Source organism: Oryctolagus cuniculus, chromosome 10 (assembly GCF_051225735.1).
Source record: "Oryctolagus cuniculus isolate XC-2025 breed Fujian yellow rabbit chromosome 10, ASM5122573v1, whole genome shotgun sequence".
In the NCBI taxonomy this organism is placed as follows: Eukaryota; Metazoa; Chordata; class Mammalia; order Lagomorpha; family Leporidae; genus Oryctolagus; species Oryctolagus cuniculus.
In genome coordinates, this window is record NC_142876.1 from 118,854,928 (window position 1) to 118,880,726 (window position 25,799).

A 25,799-nucleotide genomic window follows, 5' to 3' on the forward strand; every position below is an offset into this window, starting at 1 on the left:
CACTGCTGTGACTTTACCTCTCAAGTAAATAAATAAAATCTTAAAAAAAAAAAAAAAAAAAAAAAAAAAAACCTACAAAATACTGCTGAGATAAATTAAACACCTAAATAAATGAAAAGATGTGAAATGAGAATGTTGACGGATTGGAGACTTAACATTGTTGACAATATCACAGTATATAACATTCAAAGCAGCTAAATACAATCGCTATCAAAATAACAGCAGTATGTTTTGTAGAAACAGAAAAACCCATACTAAAATTCACATGGACTTCCAAGAATCCTCAGATAGTCAAAACAACCTTGAAAAAGAACTAAGTCAGGGGGACTACCTTTTCATGACTTCAAAATTACTACAAAGCTACAATAATCAAAGCAGTGTGCTACTGGCATGAAGACACACACAGACCAATGGAATGGCAGAGTGCAGAAATAAGCTTCATATATGTAACCAACTGATTTCCACAAGGGGGCCAAGACTATTTAATGAGGAAAGGGTAGTATTTAATAAATGGTTCTGGGAAAACTAAATATCCGTATGCAAAACAAGGACCTTACAAGACACACAAAAATTAACTCAAAGTGAATCAAAGAACTCTATAAGCTGACACTTTCTTGTAGATGAAAATACAAGAGAATCTTCATAATCTTGGAGCTGGCAATGGTTTCTTTTTTCTTTCTTTCTTTTTTTTTTTTTTTTTTTTTTTTGACAGGCAGAGTGGAGAGTGAGAGAGAGAGACAGAGAGAAAGGTCTTCCTTTGCCGTTGGTTCACCCTCCAATGGCCGCCGTAGCCAGTGCACTGATCTGATGGCAGGAGCCAGGTACTTATCCTGGTCTCCCATGGGGTGCAGGGCCCAAGCACTTGGGCCATCCTCCACTGCACTCCCTGCCCACAGCAGAGAGCTGGCCTGGAAGAGGGGCAACCGGGACAGAATCCGGCGCCCCGACCGGGACTAGAACCCGGTGTGCCGGCGCAGCAAGGTGGAGGATTAGCCTAGTGAGCCGCGGCGCCAGCTGGCAATGGTTTCTTAAATATGACCCCAAAAGCATAAGCAAAGAGAAAAAAGACACCCTCAAGAGAGTGCAAATATCTTCCACAAAATGAAAGAAAATATCTTCAAATGACTGTTAGGGATTAACATCCAGAATATATGAAGAACTCAACAACAACCAAAATCCAATTAAAAAATGGTCAAAGGACTTTAAAAGAAATTACTCCAAAGAAGATACAGAGAAGGCCAAAAATGTTTGATATCAGTGGTCATTAGGGATATCACTTTATACACATTAAGATGGTGTTAATCATAAACGGGAAAAACACAAAGTCCTCAGGAATTACTGGGAGGAAATGTAAAAATGGTGCGGTTGCTATGGAAACCAGTTTACTTGTTCTTAAAAGTACTAAGTCGAACAAATCTTGTACCCCAATGTTCATAAGCAGTATTATTCAACTATTCAACTGGCCATAAAAGGTGGACATAACCAAAGAGTGCATCAGTGGATGAACAGCTAAAGAAAACGTGTTACAGAAACTGCACTGGGGCCAGTGCTGTGGCTTAGTGGGTAACATCACCACCTGCAGTGTGGGCATCCCACATGCCCGCCAGTTTGAGTCCCGACTAATCCATTGCTGATCCAGCTCTCTGTTATGGCCTGGGAAAACAGTATAAGATGGCCCAAGTCCTTTGCCCCTGCACACGCTGGGGAGACCCAAAGAGACTCCTGATTTCAGATCAGCCCTGCTCCAGCTGTTGTGGCCAACTGGAGAGTGAACTAGGAGATGGAAGACCTCTCTCCTTCTCTCTCTCTGCCTCTGCCTCTCTATAGCTGTCTTTTGAATATATAAATAAATCGTAAAAAAAAAAAAAAATACTTAAGGGGCCGGCGTTGTGGCATAGAGGTTAAAGCTGAAGAACCAAAGTGACTCCATTTTAAAACAATTAAAAAAAAAAAAAAAAAAAAAAAAAAAAAAGCAGCCTCCGTTTCCCATAGCAGACCCCGAGTCCTTGTAAAAGCAGGCATTCAGGCATTCCGGAGATAGCAAAGCTTACCAGGGACAGCTAGCTCAGTAGAGCAAGGGCAGCACAGCAGAGATTGCTAAACAAAGTAACTCCCTGTGCCCAAAGCTCCCGAGCTGTAAGCCCCCGCTGTAACTCCCTGCACCCAAAGCTTCCATGCTGTATGTAACTCTTTTCCTTTAAAAACTCTCCCAAAGACCGGGGCCTCCCTCCTCCCTCCACTGTGCCGCGTGGTTGGATGGGGTCCCTGTCACGGCTTGTACTCCCGAATAAACCTTGCTTTTGCAGTTTGGGGTGATCGACTCCCTGGGGGTCTCTGCGGGGATCTAACGATCTGGGCACAACATATTTTTTGGTACCCAACAAAGCTGCTGTCTGCAGTGCCAGCATCCCATAAGGGCACAACTTTGAGACCCGGCTGCTCCACTTCTGATCCAGCTCTGCTATGGCCTGGGAAAGCTGTAGAAGATGACCCAAGTCCTTGGGCCCCTGCACCCACGTAGGATGATCCTGGCTTCAGATCGGTACAGCTTCGGCCGTTGCAGCTAATTGGGGAGTGAACCAGCGGATGGAAGACCTCTCTCTCTCTCTCTGCCTCTCCTTCCCTCTCTGTGTAACTCTTTCAAATAACTAAATAAATCTTAAAAAATACAATACTTAAGAAATTTAAAAAAAAACTGTGTAGTACACAAAGAATAATATATAACAAGGGATAAATATGTATCTATAAATATAATAATAAGGAATAAAGTTCCGATACATCCTATAATGAAGATGAACCTTGAAAACTTTATGCTAAGTGAAAAAAACCCGGACACAAAAGGAGCAATACTATATGATCTCACTTATATGAAGTAAGTAAAACAGGCAAATTTACAGAAAGTAGATTAGAGATCATCAAGTAGTGGGGAGGGAAATGAGAAATTACTCCTAAATAGATAAAAATTTTTATCCAGGACAATAATGGGTAAAGCCACCACCTGCCGTGCTGACATCCTATATGGGTGCCAGTTCGAGTCATGGCTGCTCCACTTCCTTTATGGCCTGGGAAAGCAGTGGAAGATGGCCCAAGTACTTGGGCCCCTGCACCCACATGGGAGACCAAGAGGCTCCAGGCTCCTGGTTTCAGATTGGCACAGCTCTGCCCATTGAGGCCATCTGGGGAGTGAACAGTGGATGGAAGACTCCCTCTCTCTCTCTCTCTCTCACACACACTCTCCCTCTCTCTCTGCTTCTGCATCTCTATAACTCTGCCTTTCAAATAAATAAAACAATCTTTAAAAAAAAAAAAGTATTTAATGTTACTGAACTATAAACCTGAAATGGATAAAATGGTAAACTTTATGTTACATATATTTTATCACAATTAGAAAACAAACAAAATAAGTAGCTACTACTGATATGAAGCCATGCTCAAAAACCATCACTAAATCAGATGTACAAGAGGAGCAGGGAGTGACTGCAGGCAAATCCACGTTTGTCAATGCTCAGAACCTCTCAGAAGGTTGTCAAGTAAGAACAATGCATGTTGCTCAGGAGGACTGAGAGGAAGTTATTTTTCACCCCATTCCCCTCTACACATTTTGAATTTTGCGCTGTGTGCACATTACCTAGTCAATGTTGTCTTCAATGAAAAGGAGCTGGCTGTTCAAACAGTCCAGTGTGGATTACAGCCACAAGGTGGCATCAAAGACACCAGCGCACTCTGAGTTGGACTCCAGCCTACCTCTTACTGTGTGCCTGACTTCTTCAGTGAACAGAGCTCACAAATGAGAGCAAACCCGGGGAAATTCATGCTCCTTAGGAAACAAGGGAGTGCTCTGTCCACACAGCATGCAGAATGGAACCTGAATGGCTTTCTTTTTCCCAGTTACCTGATCACAAACCCATCTCCATCCTAATGGTCTAAGTTTCTCAAGGGCAGGTCAGTTAACTCGGCCTCTCAGCGCCTGGCTCACAGCAGGCACTTAAGAGTGTGAGGTTAGAAGAAGGAGAAGTGCTGCAAGAATGGCCACTCACAGGCTGCAGTGATTTTTTCTGCAAATTCAAGCAGAGCTTTAGAAGATCCCCAACACACAGCCTCTTACCTGGATGTGGCTACTGGCTTCCTGCTGCTTGCCAAAGGCCAGTGTGCTGAGAAGGTAGAAGAGCTTCCGTATTTGCTCAGGGGACATACTATCCAGATAATCTAAAATGCCCTGTGAGGAAACACACGGCAACAATCAAGTCAACCGCTAACACTGTTTCCCTTGTGAATAAAAAAGCTAACATCTCAGCAGTAGTTGTTTGGTGTAACAGTTAAGACATCTCTGGGAAACCTACATTACTTATCAGAGACCCTGGCTTCAAGTCCTGGCTCCACTCTTAATTCTGGCCTCTTTGTAATAATGCACACCGGGAGGCAGCAGGGGACAGCTTTCATAGCTGAGTCCTGGCACTCAGGTGGCCAACACCAATGGAGTGGTTTTTTTGTTTGTTTGTTTGTTTTTTGAAGATTTATTTGCTTATTTGAAAGGCAGAGGCAGAGGAAGGAGAGAGAAGTCTGGTTCACTTTCCAGATGGCTGCAACGGCCAGAGCTGCATTAATCCAAAGCCAGAAGCCAGGTGCTTCTTCTGGGTCTCCCACGCAGAGACCCAAGCACTTGAGCCATCTTCCACTGCTTTCCCAGGCCATAGCATGTGGTGGAATGAGAAGGCCATGCCAAGATGGCCGTTGGCAACAGAAACTGCCTGGCAACAGGCTGTGATTGGATGGTTTCAGAAACCACATGACAGCAGAACCTGCCTGGCAACAGGCTGTGATTGGATGGCTTTGGAAACTGCCCGGCTAGCTCAGTCGGTAGAGCATGAGACTCTCCGAAACCATCCAATCACAGCCTGTTGCCAGTGCCCATCTTGGCATGGCCTTCTCATTCCACCACAAGAGCCGAGAGCTGGATCAGCAGTGGGGCAGCCAGGACTCAAACCAGCACCCATGGGGGATGCTGGCACTGCAGCAGGGGCCTTATAAATCACTAAGCCACAGCACCGGCACCATGCATGGAGTTTTTAACTCCCTTTGGCCCCAACCAGACACTTGGGAATTGAACCAGAGATCTTCTGTCTCTCTGCCTTTCAAATAAAAAAAATTATCAAAATTAAAATTAAAAATAAAAATTTCAAACTAAAAAGTAAAATTCTGTAACAGAAATACATAGATATCCAAGTATCTGTTTTCCAAAAGTGTAAGTTGTAAAAGCTATGCTGAGAATCCAAAGGTTTGATATTCTGGACATAAAGCTGAGAAAGATCTTGCATCATTTTAAATATATCCTATTGGGATGGGCACTGGGTACAGAAGTTAAGATACCTCTTAGAATCCTGCATCCCATATTAGGGTACCTAGGTTCAAGTTCTGGCTCTGCTTTTGATTCCAACTTCCTGCTAACACAGATCCTAGTAGGCAGCAGATGATAGCTCAAGTACTTGGGGTCTTGCCACCAATGTGGGAGACTCAGATTAAATTTTAAGCTTCTGGATAGGGCCTGACCTCGCCAGAGCAATTGCAAGCTTTTGAGCAGTGAACCAGCACACAGAAGATCTCTGTCTTTGTCTCCTTGCCTTCTGAATAAGTAAGTGGAAGATGGCCCAAATGCTTAGGCCTGCAACCACATAGGAGACCCGGATGAAGCTCCTGGCTCCTGGCATCAGACTGGCCTAGCTCCAGCTGTTGTGGCCATTTGAGGAGTGAACCAGTGGATAGAGAACGTCTCTGCCTCTCCCTCTCTCCATCTGGAACTTTGCCTCTCAAATATATCAATCTATCTCATCATCAGAGACTAGGAACCACTACAGGGTTACTGTGGTCTGGAGGGCACTCATGGGCTTCAGCCACTTCTTGCTTTGTTATCTCAGGGCTCCTCCAAGCTCTCCAAATTCCTTAGTCTACTCTTCCCTTTTACTGGTGAAAATTATGTCCCACCAGCAGTTAGGTCCAACCTATTCCTTTCCCAGCGCCTATCTCTACCCATCTAGAATGAGTTAACATTCTACTGACATTTGGACCCGCAGGCCTCACCCCACCTTTCTCATCCCTAAAAGTGATAGCCTTACTACCTCCCAAAGCTGGGCTGAGGAAGAAGAGAGCTTTATAAAACTTTAAAGTATTGACTGAAAAACCTCTTCCATTTCATCCTCTCCACTGAATCTTTCAACCCATAAATAATCTCGGTCTCCTCACTGAACCCCATCTTCCACACCACCAGCCTCTCCCTCAAGCTGTTTTTTCTCATCCTCTCCTCCTCCAGGCTCAACAGTAGCTGTATGCCAGCTTTGCTTCCAACCTAACTAGTCAATAACCTGTTCTCTGAGGTCTCCAGAGGTAACCAAACGGCCAAAGCCTAATGGCCACTTCTCTCTCCACTTCCTCTAAGGTGTCCCAACACTGTGGACAAACGTCTCACCGTGAAGCTCTCTCTCCAGGGCTTTTGCTAGCCAACATCTTTAGTTCACATCATACTGCTTCACTCTGCCACTTAAGCTTCCACATCCTCAAAGTCTCGGTGCGCTCTTAGGCTTCTATGATATTCTGCCTCACCTGTGCTTATATGTAAGTGGTTTGAATACCCACACCAAATCTTCAACCAAACATACTTGTTGGATTCTGAACTGGAATTTCCAGCTCCCCACCCACCCATTCACACGTGCATGTCCCATAATGAACTTGTGGCAAATGTTCTCCTGAGTTCAGAAAATGTCACAACAAATCTCCTAGCAGCCTAAGATGGGAAACTTGATCTAGTTTCTCTGATTCTCAAATGCTCTATATTCTGGACAGTTATGTTGATTCTCATACCAACCTACGACTTCAGTCATCATTTTCGCTATATGCCCATAACTCTAATTTTGACCCTTATTCTCACTCCCTTGAACCATTTCTGCGGTTTCCAATCCACCATCACATAGCCTAGAGTTATCTTTCAAGGTCCAGATGTAACTGTGATACTCCCAACTTTTTTTTTTTTTTTTTTTTTGGACAGGCAGAGTGGACAGTGAGAGAGAGACAGAGAGAAAGGTCTTCCTTTGCCGTTGGTTCACGCTCCAATGGCCGCGCTGCGGCCGGCACATCGCACTGATCCGAAACCAGGAGCCAGGCGCTTCTCCTGGTCTCCCATGCAGGTGCAGGGCCCATAGCAGAGAGCTGGCCTGGAAGAGGGGCAACCAGGACAGAATCCAGCGCCCCGACTGGGACTAGAACCTGGTGTGCCGGCGCCGCAGGCAGAGGATTAGCCTATTGAGCCACGGTGCCAGCCCAACTTTCTTTAACTTAAAGTTGAGGGGCCAGCATTGTGGGCCTTGCAGTGGGTAAAGCAACCACTTGTGATGCCAGCATTCCATATGGGCAACAGTTCATTTTCCAGCTGCTCCATTTCCAATACAGCTGCATCCTAATGGCCTGAGAAAAGCGAAGGAAGATGGACCAATTTCTCTGCCATTTATATAGAAGATCCAGAGGAAACTTGTGGCTCCTGGCTTTGGCCTGGCTCAGGCCTGGCCATGGCGGCCATCTGCAGAATACACTAGATGATGGAAGCTCTCTCTAACTCTAGGTAACTCTGACTTTCAAATAATTAAATAAATCTTAAAAAAATAAATAAATGAAGTTGAAACTAGTTTGTGTGGTAGCAGACTCTTCACAAGCTGACCCTGTTTTACCAACCCTAGGTCTCTCCTCTACCGCTCCTCACCACACATCCCTTTTCCTAGCCATGCCAGTTTACTTGTCATCCCGCAGGTACGTCACAGACTTGGGTACCAATCTGATTCTGTTCCAACTATTCTCCGCTGGAATACATTTCCTTATTTCTCTCATCAACCATTCCCACCCTGCAAGAATCACTCTAACGGTATCTCCTTGAGGACTTCTTCAGCTTCACAAGCAAAATTTAATTATTCCTGCTCTGTTGTATCGAACATTGTTCACCTTTATTAGAGTATTCGCGGCTCTGTATTTACAGTGACTTTGCTTACATGTTGTACAGTCTGTTATCAAAAGCAAGGATCAATGTTTATATCCCCAGCACCCAGAACAAAACTTGGCACACAGGTAAAAAGAAGCATTTGCTGAATAAATTTATACACAAATGATGAGTCTATGTTCCTTGCCCATTATCTTACCTCCAACCCAACCCTTCCCACCTATTATAGTGCTCAATATTGAAAGAGTACAAAATAAATCACTACTAACTAACAAGAATCACATAATTCGCAGATACAATGCAAGAAAGACAAATGATCAACACAGGACAAATACCTTTACAAAGACAGCGTTCAGCCTCATTGCAGATGGGTTTACGGCTATCAGTTCTAGGAGGCTATCCAACGCAGTATCAACTTCAGCATCACGGCCGCTGCAGATATGGGTCACCAGGGCAGCAACCACTTCCTACAGTGGGAGAATGAAGGAAAAATGTGGCATGGCCGATCTAAGGAGGTTCGTGCCTGAGGCTATTTTCATTCCCACCGTGTAAAGACCACAACTCATCCAAGCCCACTGCCTATTATCCAGCATTCACTAATGCTGCCTTCAGGAGATTAGGATTATGCTAATGTAACTACACTATCATCTAATCTTGAGCCACTGACCTTAACTTATGAGTGAGCAGTACCTAAGCTCTCCTGATGTGACTTTCTGGCATACACTGCCTCATTGTTTTTTAATCATATGGACTGCATCCTGCCCTGTAAGTAACAGATGAACTTAATCTATTAAAATTTCTCAAAATATCATCACTCAGGGAGTTAAAGGTTGTATGGTTTTTCTCTGCAGTACAGGTCAGACTAGCATGTTCAGAAGCACACAGAGGTCATAGCAATGCCTCTCAAGAGGGCTCAACAATGTCTTGGATGTCCTTCTCCTCTTCCTTTCTATGGCTGTTCCACAGTCATGCTTTCTCAATGGCAACAGCAAGCTCATGTCAGAATTATCTGTGGATCTAATCTAAATGTAAAAATGTTTTACAAATTTTTATTTGTAAAAGTTCCATTCAAATGTTTTTTAACACTGTTAATAGCAGGAATAGTATTCATAAAAGTACAAAATAAAGAACTTTGTTCTTTATCTGCTCTCAGAGTAACTTTCCAAAGTACAGCCTTCACTTTTGTCTATTCAAACAGGAATACGGTTAGTCCCTCAAGAATTATTATTTGCCATTACACTTTTTTCTACAGAACACACATCTAGCATCAATCGAAAGTTGATTATTTACAGCTAAATTTAACAGTTATTCCTGCATTAAGAAAACCACATGATAGGGACCAGCACTGTGGTAGAGCGCGTTAAGCCACCACCTGCAATGCTGGCATCCCATATGGGTGTCAGTTTGAGTCCTGGCTGCTCCACTGCTGATCCAGCTCCCTGCTAATGTGCCTGAGAAAGCAGCAGAGGAAGGCCCAAGTGTTTGGGTCCCTGAACCCACATGGGAGACCCAGAGAAAGCTCCTGGCTCTTGGCTTCAGATTCCTGGTCCTTGTGGCCATTTGAGGAATGGACCAGCAAATGGAGGACCTCTCCCTCTCTCTGCCTCTCTGTAACTTGGACTTTCAAATAAATAAATAAATATTAAAAAAAAAAAAAAAAAAAGGATTGGGACAAGAATCAAGCTGTCAAAAGCCCACTTCAGAGTTCTTTACTCTTCAATGCCTTCCAGCCAGTAATAAACAAACACCAGAAAATATGCAATTCACTTGGAACTACACTTCTTTACAATTTCTTCTTCCTTTCCAAAATAAAAATTTCAACATACCTGCTGGTAGTAAGTGTCAAAAAACTTAAACACGTATTTGTATAGAAGACTGCCAAATGAAATTACGCTCTGGTCTTGAGAGTGAAACAAACTCTGAGCCAGCGACAAAATCGATGGACAAGCATCTTTAAGAACCTTGAGGGGAAGGGGAGGAGAAAAGTTGTGGGACAACGCAGTTACTACAAAACCTAAGGTTTGCTACCACCCACTGGTATCTCTTAAGAAAACATCCTGGCCGGCGCCGCGGCTCACTAGGCTAATCCTCCTCCTAGCGGCGCCGGCACACCGGGTTCTAGTCCCGGTCGGGGCGCCGGATTCTGTCCCGGTTGCCCCTCTTCCAGGCCAGCCCTCTGCTGTGGCCCGGGAGTGCAGTGGAGGATGGCCCAGGTGCTTGGGCCCTGCACCCCATGGGAGACCAGGAAAAGCACCTGGCTCCTGGCTCCTGCCATCGGATCAGCGCGGTGCGCCGGCCGCATCGCGCTGGCCGCGGCGGCCATTGGAGGGTGAACCAACGGCAAAGGAAGACCTTTCTCTCTGTCTCTCTCTCTCTCTCACTGTCCACTCTGCCTGTCAAAAAAAAAAAAAAAAAAAAAAAAAAAAAAAAAAAAAAAAAAAGAAAACATCCTTTATGGTATGTCGGAGTTCTCCCAAAATCTCATATTGAGTAAAAGAATTTCAAGCTTTCTTTTACTCAGAATAACCCTTCATCATTTTGCGTTTTCTCTATCAGTGGGATTCCATCTATGGATAAGAATTAACCTCAACACTCAAAGTTAAGCTACAAGCTACATAGAACTGTTCCATCTGCCTGAAGTGGAATAAGAAGTCAGACCTTCTACACCTCTGTGTCCTCACCCACTCATACCGCCTCCTTGCTGACCCTGAGACCAGTCTATAAGGTGTAATACTAGGTAAACTGATTTACTCAGTAAACTCTATATAAAGAGAAGGGAGGGTCCAGCGCTGTGGCGCAGTGGGTTAAAGCCCTGGCATCCCACATGGGTGCTAGTTCTAGTCCTGCTGCTCCTCTTCCAATCCAGCTCTCGGCTATGACCTGGGAAAGCAGTCGAAGATGGCCCAAGTGCTTGGGTCTCTGCGTGGGAGACCCAGAAGAAGCTCCTGGCTCCTGGCTTCAGATTAGCCCACCTCCAGCCATTGCGGCTACCTGGGGAGTGAACCAGCAGATGGAAGATCTCTCTCTCTCTACCCCTCTCTGTAACTCTGTCTTTCAAGTAAATAAAATAAATCTTTAAAAAACAGAAGGGATGGCCGGCGCCGTGGCTTAATAGGCTAATCCTCTGCCTTGTGACGCCAGCACACTGGGTTCTGGTCCCGGTCGGGGTGCCGGATTCTGTCCCGGTTGCCCCTCTTCCAGGCCAGCTCTCTGCTGTGGCCAGGGAGTGCAGTGGGGGATGGCCCAGGTCCTTGGGCCCTGCACCCGCATGGGAGACCAGGAGAGGCACCTGGCACCTGGCTTCGGATCAGCGCAGTGCGCTGGCTGCAGCACGCCGGCCGTGGCGGCCATTGGAGGGTGAACCAAAGGAAGATCTTTCTGTCTCTCTCTCTCACTGTCCACTCTGCCTGTCAAAAAAAAAAAAAAAAAAAAAAAAAAAAAAAAAAAAAAAAAAAACACAGAAGGGAGCAGAGCCAACACTGCAGCACAGTGGGTTAAACCGCTGCCTGTGACGCTCTATGTAAGAACAAATCTGAGTCCACCTGCTTTGTTTCTGATCCAGTTCCCTACTATGGTGCCTGGGAAAGCAGCAGCAGATGGCCCGGATCTGTGGACCCTTGCTACCCACATGGGAGACCTACGTGGAATTCCAGGCTCCTGGCTTCGGCCTGGCTTCACCTGGCTCTAGTTGTTTCAGCCATTTAGGGAGTGAATCAGCAGTTGGAAGATACCTTTCTCTCACTCTCTTTCTCTAACTTTGCCTTTCAAATAAACAAATAGATATTTAAAAAAATTATGTTGGTACCAAAGAAATTGAAACTTGTGCATAGTTTTTCCATAAAATAATTAAGAATTGATATAATTTTCATGAACTTTTTGAAGGCCCCTCACATGCATGCTTTCAATTGTTTTTCACACCCAACTTAATCTTTTAATTCCATTTTATTGCTTCCTTTTCTTTCAGATTCGTTTATTCATTTGAAAGGCAGGGTTAGAGAGTGAGAGAGTGAGAGAGAGAGAAAGAGAGAGAGATCCTCTATCTGCTGTTTCACTCTCCAAAAACACTGGGACTGAGCCAGCCCGAAGTCAGGTACCTGGAATCCCAACTAGGTCTCCCCTGTGGGAGGTAGGGGCCCAAGCACACGAGACATTTTCTGAAACATTCCTAGGCGCATCAGCAGGGAGCTGGACAGGAAGTGGAACAGCGACCATCAGTGCTCACTTGGGATGTGGGCATCACAGGCAGTGGCTCAACCCACTGCACAATGCCAGCCACTGAACTCTATTTTCTGTGAACCTCCCACAGCACTCTCCTTTAATAAGCCCACAAAATTTCCATTTCAATTGTCTACATTTCAAGAGGAATCACCACCTAAGGTTCAATGTACAATGGCCAAAGAGTCACGCTGATGTCTTTACTAGCATTCCAATGCTCCTTTTTCTCAGAGTTGCTATAATCTTAGAGAATACAAAAGGCACATTTCTCACAGCTAAAAACTACAGAGCTAGACAATTAAAATGTAAGATTCAGAAGTCTCAATGGGCTGAAATAATGAAAGGGAATTTTATGTGGCACTGCAGGTAAAGCTGTCGCCTATAGTGCCAGCATTCTATATGGGCACCAATTCATGTACCGGCCACTCCACTTCCAATCCAGCTCTCCTATGGCCTGGGAAAGCAGTAGAAGATGATCCAAACCTCTCTCTCTGTCTCTCTGTAACTCATGCAAATAAATAATAAGTCCTTAAAAGAAATAAAAAATTTTTATATGGGAGTAGTAAAGCCTGTTTTAGATTAAAAATCATTAACATCACGAAGTCTCAGTCATGGTAAGTAATATCCCTAATATCTTCTGAAATATACTGAGCTTGCTGTGACCTCTCTGTATCTTTCAGACTGGTAATGCCTGAATTTTTGGATACTTACCACGTAATGAATATAGAATGTACTCTGTAGCAGATCCTCTTGAAAGCAGCCCAATCGGATTTTATTTCTTAGCACCCTTTCAATGTGCTTCTTTGTCTGAGTGTTGGTGCTATAGATGATGATAAGCATTGCCAGGTCCAAAGTCTATTGTCAATATACAACAACAGGAGAAGAGTTTACTAAATCAGTACATTTAACACAAAACAGCAGCTCTGAATTTTTTCCCACTAACACATGTAACAGATGATATTCATTTATTTTCAAAGAGAGAGAGAGAGACAGAGATCTTCTATCCTCTCATTTACTGTACAGATGACCGATCGCAATGGCCACAGCTGAGCCAGGCCAAATTCAGGAGCTTCATCTGAAGTCTTCCATGTGGGTGGCAGGGTCCTAGGTACTTGGTCCATTATCCACTGCTTTACCAGGCCATTAGCAGGGAGCTGGATCAAAAGTGGAGCAGCCGGGACACAAATGCACTCATATGGGATGCCAGCATCACAGGTGGCTTTACATGCTACACCACAGTGCCAGCCCCATAAAATAAATCTTTAAAAAAAGGACAAGCAATGTGGTATAGAATGTTAAGTCTCTGCCCGCAGTACTGGCATCCTTTATGGGCACCAGTTCAAGTCCTGGCTGCTCCACTTCTGATCCAACTCCCTGCTAATGTGCCTGGAAAAGCAGTGGAAGATGGCCTGAGGGCTTGGGACCCCCCAACCATGTGGGAGACCCAGAAGAAGCTCCTGGCTTTAGCCTGGCCCAGCCCTGGCTGCAGCCATTTGGGGAGTGAACGAGTGGGTGGAAGATATCTCTTTCTCCCTCTCCTTCTCTGTATTTCTGTCTTTCAAATAACTAAATCTTAAAAAACAATTATTTTCAGTTTTTTAAATGACTGAAGGCAGGAGGATGGAACTTCATCCACATCTCCCACTTGGGTGGCAGGGCCCAAGGATTTGGGCCATTTTTTGCTGTTTTCCCAAGTACATTAGCAAGCATTTCACTTGGTGCCCATATGGGATGTCAGCACTGCAAGTTTAACCCACTGAGCCACAATGCTGGCCCCTATTTTCATTTTAATTCCAAAGACAGGAGAGAGAGAGAGACAGAGACAGAGAGAGTTTTCATCCTCTGCCTGGGGCTGGGCCAGACAGAATCCAGCTGTGTGGAACTCAATCAGGGTCTTCCACAAAGGTGGTAGGGACCAAACGCCCTAAGCCATCACCTGCCACCTCTCAGGGTGCCTATCAGCAAGAAGCTGGAATTGGTACTCAAACCTAGGCTTCAGTATAGGATACAGGCATCTTACACAGAGTCAAGCACCCACTCCCTACTAATACTTATTAGAACTGTTACAGAAGGCACAACAGGATGACTTGAGGAGGGAGAAGAGGAGCAGGCTAGGGAATGTCACTACATTTAAGTCAGTACAATTCATGGTACCAAACGTTACCTTGTGTGCAGACACCGAAGCAATGTTATCAATTGCCTGAAAAGCAAAAGTCACACAAATTTACAACGCATCAGTGGCACATATTTCACCTTATTCAGCATTCACTGTTCTCATCTGAGAGCCAACATGCCCACATGGCAATTATCAATGATCATGATCTGCAAATGACTTTTAGGCTTTTACTTCAACCCACCTGCCCAACCCATTTGTCACTGGTTGCCACCCATTTCCTCCATTATGCCCATTTGTCACTGGCTGCCACCCATTTCCTCCATGATGCTCTCAGTCCAAAGCTCACACACCTTAATCCAGGCTTCTGAAATGGTCTTCTCGTATCTCACAGCTGACTTTATTACATCAAAGAGGAGCACGACACAATTCTGACCACTGCTTTCTTGACTCAGGAAACTACAAATGGCAGACAGGGGAAAATCACTCTTGAATTTACCAGAAAAGAACTTAAAAGATTTGAGGTCCTTCTTACTAACCATGTGCCCTGGAGAAGTCACAGCCTCAAGTGTAAAAAGGCTAATAAACTTGTACTATAGTCTATCTGGGATTGGGCTGAACATCTCAGAAAATACACACACAAAGTCACCAACATACAGGATCTGAAAAAGCGTACCATACTGTATGTGAATGTATTGTCACTAGCAGCATTTACAGTCTTCAGTATTAAGCTCTAACTGTCCTGACTTCAGGAAAAATGTCATGAAACTTTCATAGTCCATGCGAGAAAAATGGTGGCACCATACCTTCCTGGCCCTTTACTATTCAGCTTGATCTGGGGAGCCAGAAACAACGAGGGCAAAATGCAATGCTGCACGTCCAGCTTGTCCCGAAGCTCAGAAATGACCTGCGGATGTGAAGTGTTAGTTACGTGTTCTACTCATAGCGGATAGCACGGTCCATGATCTCAACAGAAACCTAACAACCTTGGGGCTGGCTTTGTGGTATTAGCAGTTAAAGCTGCCGCTTGCGACACTAGAATCCCATATGGGCGCCAGTTCGTGTTCTGGCTCCTCCATTCCCAATCTAGCTCCCTGCTAATATACTGAGAAAGCAGCAAAAGATGGTCACTGCGCCGAGATAGGAGCCCTGGGAGAAGCTCCTGGCTCCTGGCTTTGGACTGGCACAGCTCCAGCCGTTGCGGTCTTTTGGGGGAGTGAACCAGTGGATGGAAGATCTCTCTCTCCCTGCCTTGCTTTTGAATGAATGAATGAATGAATGAATGAATGAATAAAGAAAGAAAGAAAGAAAGAAAGAAAGAAAGAAAGAAAGAAAGAAAGAAAGAAAGAAACCTAACAACCTCGTGAAAGACTGAGGAAGAACCAGCTTCAAACGCTGGACAAGGCATGTTCAGAGAGATGAGGACAGCTAGCACAACTACAGGACGTCACATCCCAAACTCCAGACTCTCTTCAGGTAGCACACGGAAATAGGAAATGTAACCCATAAGGATTTGTAATAGAATAACGATTATGACTACCATCTGGATGAGTCAGTATTATCTATTAATTTAAATAAGTTATTCTGAGGGATCTATATCCAGCTTTAACAGGAAATAGCAGCATACCTCAAGGGCATTTGCAGCTGTTATGGAATGAAGAATGAACTTGATTATCACAGGCAAATCATCTAATCTAACAGACGAGAGCTTACTCATCACCATCTGGCGGACCTACAAACAAAAAGCACAATATTCTCATGGTCGCACCTCAGTGTAATACTGAATTGTTAGGTAAAATCAGAAAAATAATTTCTCTCATTCAATTTTCCCACCTCTAATTTATGAAGAAAAATACCACCTTTTATTTTGTCCCAAATTACAAACTTTCAATGGTTAACATCAAAGCTTCTTCACAAATAGACAATGAGAAGTAGTATTACATTTTGCAGCCTTAATTCTCAACTGACTACAGAAGGCATAAAAATTGTTCCTCTTGTGGAGAACAGATAAATATTCAGGCAAAACAGAAGAAGTACACTAAAACTTATTGCTTTGCAAGAGACCAACTAATCCTTCAAAGGAGAGCATGCAAACCTCACTAAAAAGAAAAAAAGATCGTATGTCCTTCCACATAATTTCAAAATGAAATCACTCATGATTTCTCCCTCGGCAACAACTGCCTGAGGCTGGTCCGGGGAGGTGGGAAGCTGGCTCTGTGTCTAGAGAGCAGTCTTTCTCACCTTACACAGGAGTTCTGGGCCAAGTCGGAGGCTGGAGAGGACATCCAGGATTGGGACGGTGAGTAGAGTTTTCTCCACCAGTAAGTCACTGCGAATGACAGGAAAAGAGAAAAGTTGTTGCCTGTTTTGAACAGAACTAGAAACACAGAGATTTCAGAAAACCAGAGTGAGAACGGCAGGTAAACAGCTGCACCTCAGGACCTGCAGCAGTCCGTTCCACAATTTCTCTGGATACTGAAGCCCCTACGAAAACAGCACGGGCTGCTTGGAACTCGTGCGCATTCTCCTATGTGCTTACATTTATCTCTAGACGGCTTACAGTAACTAATCAATGGAACTGCAATACCATCTTGATTCTACTGTGTTACGCAGGGAATGCCTGCACGTGTTCAGCACAGTTGTTTTTCAAGTCTCTTCAATGCACGGTTGGCTGAGTCCAAAGACCTAGACCAGCTCGGTTCAGAAGCACTGTTCTGGGGCAGGTGGGGCAGCGCAGCAGGATAGTCTGCCATCTGCTCACCAGCGTTCCACACGGGGGCTGCCTCCAGCCCGTCTACTCCCTGCTGATGCGGCTGGAAAACAGCAGACGGTGGTTCAAGTGCTTGGGTGGTGACCAGGACAAAATTCCAGGTCTTAGCTTCAGCCTGGCCCAGTGCACACTGTTGTGGTGATTTGGGGAGTGAGCCAGTGAACTGAGTATCTCTGTCTCTCCCTCTCTTTGTAACTCTGCCTTTCAAAAAATATTTACTTATTTTTAAATTTTTTTTTTGAAAGCTAGAATTACAAAAAGAAGAAAAGACAGAGTGTTCTTTTCTCCCTTGGATCACTCCCTAAACATCCCCAAGAGAGAGGGCAGGGCCAGGCAGAAGTCAGGAGCCAGAGTTTGTTCCAGGTCTCCCACATGGGTACAGGGGCCCAAGCACTTGGGCCATTTTCCACTGCTTTCCTAGGCACATGAGCAGGAAACATTGGTACCTCAGGACATAGTTCTCCCCTTCCTAATTATTGCCATACTAATTATAGTACTACTTTTCCTACAAAATGTAATAAGCAATGGGTCAGATGCAGGGATGTGCATTAGAACGAATCATCTAGGGGCCAATGCTCTGGTCTAAGTGTGCTAAGCCTCTGCTTGCATTGCTGCCATCCCATATGGGCGCTGGTTCTAGTACTGGCTGCTCCTCTTCCAATCCAGCTCTCTGCTATGGCCTGGGAAAACAGAAGATGTCCCAAGCTATTCGCATGGGAGACTTGGAAGAAGTTCCTGGCTCCTAGCTTCAGAATGGCCCAGCAACGGCCATTGCGGCCATTTGGAGAGTGAACCAGTAGATGGAAGACCTTTCTCTGTCTCTTCCTCTGTCTGTAATTCTACCTCTCAAATAAATAAATGAAACTTAAAAAAAAAAAGCATCTAGGTACCCAAAGAATGTAGAAGTTCTAAAAGTTCTACAACAGATTCTAACGTATAGTCAGCAAAGAGGATCTCTCTCAAAAAAAAACAAAAAAACTAACTTGTGGCTCAAGTTCTGCATAGAATAAACCTATACATCTCATCCTAAACCAAACCCCCCACTCATAACGTATACCCCTGAAAAGAAAGTAGATGAGTCTATTAAAATGAGTACTTGTTATCAGAAAAACAAGTCAAAGTCCATATTCTAGTCATGGGAGGTAGGTATCCTCCTTCTCACACACAAAGGAGCATGTTACTGCTCTCTTCATCTGCAGGGGTACGCTCCTGGAGGGGAGCCTCCATCAGATGGGGACATCGCCACCTGAGTTCTTTCCCCACTTCAGCATGCTGGGGATCTCCGAGGATCTCAGGCAGACTGGTGATGATGTCATGCTGCAGGTCCACTGGGGCTATGCTGATCAGCTGCATGATCCTGGTGGTGAGGTCCTGCAAAGGAGCACTCTGTCAGGACGGCAACACACTGCCGGGACACACAAAGAGTGCCTACTTGTGAAATGCACAGCAGAAAGTATTTTGTGTACACTGTGACAACCACAGATCCAATTTCAAAAACCTAAATTAGGCGCCAGTGTGTGCTTCAGCAGGTTAAGCCACAGCCTGGAGCACCTGCATCCCTTATGGGCACCAATTTGAGTCTCAACTGCTCCACTTCCAACCTAACTCTCTGCTGATGCACCTGGGAAAAGCAGTGGAAGATGGCCCACGTGCATGGACCCCTGCACCCATATGTGAGACCCAGATCAAGCTCCTGTCTCCTGGCTTCGGAGAGGCCCAGCTCCAACCACTGCAGCCACTTGGGAAGTGAACCAGCCAAAAGAAGATTGCTCTATCTCCATTCCTCTGTTTTCAAATAAATAGATAAATCTTTTTTATAAGATTTATTTATTTTATTTGAAAGGCAGTTACAGAGAGGCAGAGGCGGGGCGGGGGGAGGGAGGAAGGAGGGAGGAAGAGATCTTGCATCCACTGGTTCAGTCCCTAGATGGCCACAATGGCCAGAGCTGTGGTGATCTAAAGCCAGGAGCCAGGAGCTTCTTGCAGGTCTCCCACATGGGTGCAGGGGCCCAAGCACCTGGACCACCTTCCACTACTTTCCCAGGCCATAGCAGACAGCTGGATCAGAAGTGGAGCAGCCGGGACTCGAACTGGCGTCCATATGAGATGCTGGCACTGCAGGAGGAGGCTTTAGCCGCTACACCACAGCGCTGGCCCTTAAATAGCTAAATCTTTAAAAAACAAAGTCCTAAATTCAGACACAAATAGCCTAGAAAATTTCACACAAGATGGCATGCAGAAAGAAACGCAGGGTGGTTGATATATCATATAACAGCTCTCTCCCACATTTTACCTGATCTTCACAACTCCGTGGACTTTGTGTGACAATGTCTATTTTTGAAATGTGGTGATATGAGCTCCTCAAGGAGATGCACACTTAGGGAGCAGACTCAAAACCCCGGCCCGTAAAGACTCTAAAACTCACTAACTTTCACAAAAAGATTTGAGCTTGAAATATTTGCTCAAAACTAGTAGAATGATCTTTAACAACTGGAAAGAAATGGGCCTCAAACTGTATGCTCAAAGCAGATTCGACTTTAATGGGGTGTTTTAGTAACAATTCACATAACTGCAAAAGCTTCCTGTAATTTTTCTCAAGATGTAATTCAATGAAAACATTTCCAGTGAAATAGGATGGCTTCAGGTCTCATTACTTTTGAAAATTACATACAGTAACCTCTAAACTTTGAAAAATTAATTTCTTTCCATATATTTAAAAAATTACATATATTTTCTAAATGATAAGCATTTTTTTAAGAAATTAAAAGGGTGAAATACTCATGGTTCTTACTCAAACTACAAAAGCTGGAAAAACCTAATGTACGAATTGAAAATTTGAGGGTCCAGCGCTGTGGCATAGTGGGTAAGGCTACCACCTGCAGTGCCAGTATCCCATATGAGCGCCAATTTGAGTCCTGGCTGCTCCACTTCCAATCCTGCTCTCTGCTATGGCCAGAGAAAGCAGTAGAAGAAGGCCCAAATCCTTGGGCCCCTGCACCTGTGTGGGAGACCTGGAAGAAGCTCCTGGCTTTTGGCTTCAGATCGGCACAGCTCAGGCCACTGCAGCCAGCTGGGAAGTGAACCAACAGAAGGAAGACCCTCTCCCCATGCCTCTCCTCTCTCTGTGTAACACTGATTTTCAGGGCCAGTGCTGTGGTCTGGTGGGTTAAGCTGCAGCCCCCAGCACCAGCATCCTACTATGGGCAACAGTGCATATTCTGGCTGCTCTACTTCAGATCCAGCTCACGGCTAGCGTGCCTGGGAAAGCAGCAGGAGATGCCCCAAGACCTTGGGCCACTGCCACAAAGGTGGGAGACCCAGACTGAGTTCCTGGCTCCTGGTTTTGGCTAGGCCACAAGAGGAAAGAACCAGCGGATTGAGGATCTCTCTTCCTCTCTTTAACTCTGCCTTTCAAATAAATAAATAAATCTTTCTTAAAAAATATGAATGTTCTGATTAGAAAGAAAAAAAACCTACAAATTCCAAAAGCGTGGGCAAGTACAGCAAATATACTGTTTAAATTCAAGTGAGATAAAGCAGCAAAGCCTACCTTGCTATCCACAATTTCGTCAAGCCACTTGAGTTGACTGATAATGAGTCGAGGCATGCTGATTCCATCACCGTTCACACTAAATCAGGATGAGAAGACAAGGACTGAGCCTTTGTGATTTCAACAACAGCACACCTGAATACAGCAGAAAGTATTTCAGCAGGTCTCTTCAGGTCTACTGAGCACCTGAGCACTGGAGACTGTGCTGGACATACAGGTGATAATGAAAACGCAGGACACATAAGTTTATTTACAGAGGGGTCTTTAAAAACAAACTTCATGGTGGGGCCGCACCTTAGCTCACTTGGCTAACCCTCTGCTTGTGGCGCCGGCATCCCATATGGGCGCCGTTCTGTCCCGGTTGCCCCTCTTCCAGGCCAGCTCTCTGCTGTGGCCCGGGAGTGCAGTGGAGGATGGTCCAAGTGCTTGGGCCCTGCACCCACATGGGAGAGCAGGAGAAACACCTGGTTCCTGGCTTTGGATCCGCGCAGCGCCGGCCGTAGCAGCCATTTGGGGGTGAACCAACAGCAAAAGGAAGACCTTTCTCTCTGTCTCTCTCTCTTACTTTATTTTAATTTTAATTTTTAATTTTTTTTTTTTTTTTTTGACAGGCAGAGTGGACAGTGAGAGAGAGAGACAGAGAGAAAGGTCTTCCTTTGCCATTGGTTCACCCTCCAATGGCCGCCGCGGCCGGCGCACCGCACTGATCCGATGGCAGGAGCCAGGTGCTTCTCCTGGTCTCCCATGGGGTGCAGGGCCCAAGCACTTGGGCCATCCTCCACTGCACTCCCGGGCCACAGCAGAGAGCTGGCCTGGAAGAGGGGCAACCGGGACAGAATCCGGTGCCCCGACCGGGACTAGAACCCGGTGTGCCGGCGCCGCAAGGCGGAGGATTAGCCTAGTGAGCCACGGCGCTGGCTCTGTCTCTCTCTCTCACTGTCTAACTCTGATTGCTTTAAAAAAAAAAAAGCTTCATGGAAATGTGTATTCTGAAAAATCCTAAGCCTAAATTTAAAAAATTTTTGTAGAAATAAACTTATCTTTTAATCCATTTTCCACAAGTGCTCTGAAGTAACCTGGTATGATGACAAAGACGTTTGAAAAAAGATGCACTGGTTAAGACTGGCTATATCCAGGGAAAATACAGAGAAGAGGGAAGACAGGGCTAGGCAATATCTCTTAATAATAGCGTAAATTTTTGAAACACAATATAGTTAATTTTGAAAAAACTGAATGAATTGCCAGCACTGTGGCACAGCAAGTGACAATGCCGCCTGCCAGGCCAGCATCTCATATGGGTACCAGTTTCAGGTTCCCGATGCTCCACTTTCAATCCCACTCCCTGTTAACGAATCTGGGAAAGCAGTGAAAACCCAGGTCCTTGGGCCCCTGCATCCAAGTGGGAGACCCAGATGGAGTTCCTATCTCCCAGCTTCAGCCTGGCTCAGCCCCGGCAGCTGCAGCCACTGTAGGAATGAACCAGTGGATGGAAGATCTCACTCTCTAACTCTGCCTTTTAAATAAATGAATTAACTTTTAAAAATTAAATGAGACAAAACTGTTTTCCTTAAAATTTTATTCATTATTTCAGTGGCAGAGAGACGGAGACAGAAAGAACTCCCACCAACTGGTTCATTCCCCAAATGCCTGCGACACTGGCTGCGGTTGGGCCAGACAGAGCCACAAGCTGGGATCTCATTCTGGGTCTCCCATACGGGGCAGAAACCCAATTACTAAACCCTCACTGCTGCCTCCTGGAGTGCATATCAGCCAGAATCAAGAGCAGAGCTGGGACGTGAATCAGACACTGCCAATACAGGATGGCAGTACCTTAGCAGCCAGGGCAAACACAAATCCCAGCAAGTATCTTTAAAGGCAAAAAAAACTAATTTCATCAATGTGACCAAATGCTTTAAAAAAAAAAAGGCAGACATAAACTGCCATGGAAACAGAGGTCAAATTGGATTATATTCATTAAAGTATTGAAAATCATTTATAAATGAAAAAATGTTGGCTCAATTATTATTATTTCCCCCAAAATGAGAGTCTTCTTTCCAACCTCCTTTAGACTCCCCAACTTCCTATGTCTTAAACAACCTTCAGTTCCTTTCCTTGACAATATCCTAGGACCTTGTTTACTGCAGCCAATAAATATTTTTAAATTAATTTGTTTACCTTGAAAGTCAGAGTTACAGAAAGCAGGGACAGAGTGGTCTCCTCTCTGCTGGTTCACTCCCCAGATGGCCACAATGGCCACGACTAGCCAGGCAGCTCCGGCCATTTGGGGAGTGAACCAGCGGATGGAAGACCTTTGTCTGTCTCTCCCTCTCATGGTTTGTAACTCTACCTCTAAAATAAATAAAATCTAAAAAATAAAAATAAAAATAAATAAATAAATAAAATCTTTAAAAAATAATGTATGCATTAAAATAGTTCTTTTTATAATTTTTGATGTCCACATATTCTCAAACATCTCAGGTGTTCACTACTTTTTGGTATTTTAGGCAGTAATCTCATCTCTGTTTTTATTCACTTACTAGCTCACATAAATTAGGAGACATGGTGCTGAGGACAGAAGGATGTGTGAAGCCTAGGATGTGGATACACACACCTTATTAATCTTCAGAACAAGTGGACCGACGTCCACGCCCATGAGCAACTCCTACACACGCCTGTTCACTGTGCTCCAACAGGAGTCACTCTGAGCGTGGGAAACGTTCATTTACTGTTTTAAACTCATGTCTGTAATTTCCAACAAAATCACATTTTTAAACCGATCCACTCATCTTTCTTGTGAATTGCATATCCACTAACTTTCTCTATTTTTCTATTAGTCATTTATTTTTTTTCCAACACAGTAATTTTAAACAAGTAGCAGAAAACAAAAATGGTAAAAAATACTCAGCGAATATCTGACTCTAGCCAACTGGCCCCCTTTCTTGGCAACAATCACTATTACCTTTTACTGTCTGTGTATCCTTCTAGGAATAATCCAGGCAGACACGCACAATATTTTCTTGTAACAATACTATTTGTGTTTATGAAGTCATATTAATAGACAAAATTTCAAAGACAGACATCACAGCAAAATTTCAGTAACCACTTAAAAATCTAGTGTCATAGAAATTAAGACCATCAGAGAAACCAAGGATGTTTCAGAATATTCTTGTTAGAGACAAACTACAACTCACCAGGGAACTTTTGAGTATTCCAGAATAATTCTACTTACTTTTCAAAGAAAAATTCTGGCAACTTTTCAAATAAGGTTTTGATAATTGCAGGCTAAAAAAGAAGACATAAAACATTAGGAGATGATCTCTGACACATGTAACACGAATGTAGTCAGAATTCTCTCCAGCCAGAGCTCTTGGAGAAGAGACCTTGCTGGCTGACACGCTCCTACTGTGAGAATGCCGAGGGCCACCATGTGGCATGGCAGGTTAGTGCCCCAGCTGCAGACTCCTTCACACACAGCCCACTTTAGAATGCCTAGCTCAAGTCCCTGCAACTCTGCTTCCTGCTAAAGGACCTAGGAGGCGGTGGATGAGGGTCTAAATATCTGGGTCCCTGCCACCCACATGAGAGACCCAGGTGCAGTTCCTGGCTTCTGACTTCAGCCTGGCCTCGTCCCAGTTATTGCAGGCATCTGGGGAGTGAAGCAGCGGACTGACGATCACTCTCTCTCGCTCTCTCTCCCTGTCTCTGGTACCATTCCTTAGAGATCCAATAAACAAATCTTAAAAAAAAAAAAAAGCTAGTATGAATACAGTCTACGTTTTTAATATAAGCTGCTAGAATACAATGACTTACCAATAATGTCTCATGAACAATGACTTCAAAGATTCAACTAGCAATTAAAATATTATTAAGTATGATAACTGTTAATCCATGAAATGTAGACTTTAAAAGGATTAACAAGGGCTGATGTTGTGGCGTAAGAGGTGAAGCTGCCGCCTGTGATGCCAGCACCTCATCTGGGTGCCTGTTTGAGTCCCTGCAGCTCCACTTCCTATCCAGCTCCCTGCTAATGAGCCTGGGAAAGCCGCAGAGGATGGGCCAGGTTCTTGGGCCCCTGCATCCATGTGGGAGATCAGGATGAAGCTCCTGGCTCCTGGCTTCACCCTGGCCCAGCCAGGTTGCCGCGGACGTTTGGGGAGTGAACAGGCAGAGGGAAGGCCTCTCTCTCTTTTTCTAACTCTGCCTTTGAAATAAACAAAATAAATCTTAAATTAAAAAAAGGATTATCAAGAGGTGAGTGCTGCAGCACATCAGGATAAGCCACGCTTAGGAAGCCTGCATTCCATACTGGAGCGCTTTTCCCATTCTGACTACTCCACTCGCAATCCAGATTTCTGCTGACAGAACCTGGGAGGCAGAGGATGATGGCTGAATTGCTTGGGCCCATACCATCTATAGGGGAAACCCAGATGAGGTTTACAAATCCTGGCTTAGGCCTGGCCCAGCCCTGGCTCTTGTGGGCATTTGGGAAGCGAACTCCAGCAGATGCTAAGATATCTCTCTCTCGGCCAGCACCACGGCTCACTTGGCTAATCCTCCGCCTGCAGTGCCAGCACCCCGGGTTCTAGTCCCAGTTGGGGCGCCAGATTCTGTCCTGGTTGCTCCTCTTCCAGTCCAGCTCTCTGCTGTGGCCTGGTTATGCAGTGGAGGATGGTCCAGGTCCTTGGGCCCTGCACCTGCATGGGAGACCAGGAGGAAATACCTGGCTCCAGGCTTCGGATCAGTGCAGCGCCGGCCGTGTTGGCCATTTGGGAGGTGAACCAATGGAAGGAAGACCTTTCTCTCTCTGTCTCTCTCTGTCTCTCTCTCTCTCTCTCTCACTGTCTAACTCTGCCTGTCAAAAAATAAAAAATAAAAAAAAGATATCTCTCTCTTAAGTAGATGGAAATAAACATTTTTTAAAAGATTATCAAATAGTTTGTAAGAGGATTTTTCTTTAGAGGAACATAGGGTACTTAGATTAAGCTAATAATTAAATTATATTTAAGATTTTCAATGAAAAGCAAGAGATGAAGAGTGTAGAGATTAACAGTAGTGAAAAAGAGGATAGGCCAGCACCGCGGCTCAATAGGCTAATCCTCCGCCTTGTGGCGCTGGCACACCGGGTTCTAGTCCTGGTCGGGGCGCCGGATTCTGTCCCAGTTGCCCCTCTTCCAGG

At 44.9% G+C, this 25,799-nt stretch overlaps 1 protein-coding gene across 5 annotated transcripts in view; it reads right to left on the reverse strand.

Annotated features, from left to right (window-relative positions):
- FANCD2 (FA complementation group D2) overlaps positions 1–25,799 on the reverse strand; it is a 78,638-nt gene that overhangs the window by 41,723 nt on the left and 11,116 nt on the right. For all 5 annotated transcript variants that reach the window (XR_016215084.1, XR_016215085.1, XM_008249932.5 and 2 more), the window contains exons 7-18: positions 23,853–23,905; positions 20,624–20,702; positions 18,320–18,444; positions 16,545–16,632; positions 15,931–16,035; positions 15,110–15,210; positions 14,657–14,762; positions 14,355–14,390; positions 12,902–13,045; positions 9,802–9,936; positions 8,311–8,442; positions 4,106–4,216 (exon numbers count right to left, since the gene is read on the reverse strand). Coding sequence is in view for 3 of the 5 variants with exons in the window: in XM_008249932.5 (XP_008248154.4) it covers positions 4,106–4,216; positions 8,311–8,442; positions 9,802–9,936; positions 12,902–13,045; positions 14,355–14,390; positions 14,657–14,762; positions 15,110–15,210; positions 15,931–16,035; positions 16,545–16,632; positions 18,320–18,444; positions 20,624–20,702; positions 23,853–23,905 (1,215 nt within the window). In the remaining 2 variants the exon portion in view is untranslated. The remainder of the gene's footprint in view (positions 1–4,105; positions 4,217–8,310; positions 8,443–9,801; positions 9,937–12,901; positions 13,046–14,354; positions 14,391–14,656; positions 14,763–15,109; positions 15,211–15,930; positions 16,036–16,544; positions 16,633–18,319; positions 18,445–20,623; positions 20,703–23,852; positions 23,906–25,799) is intronic.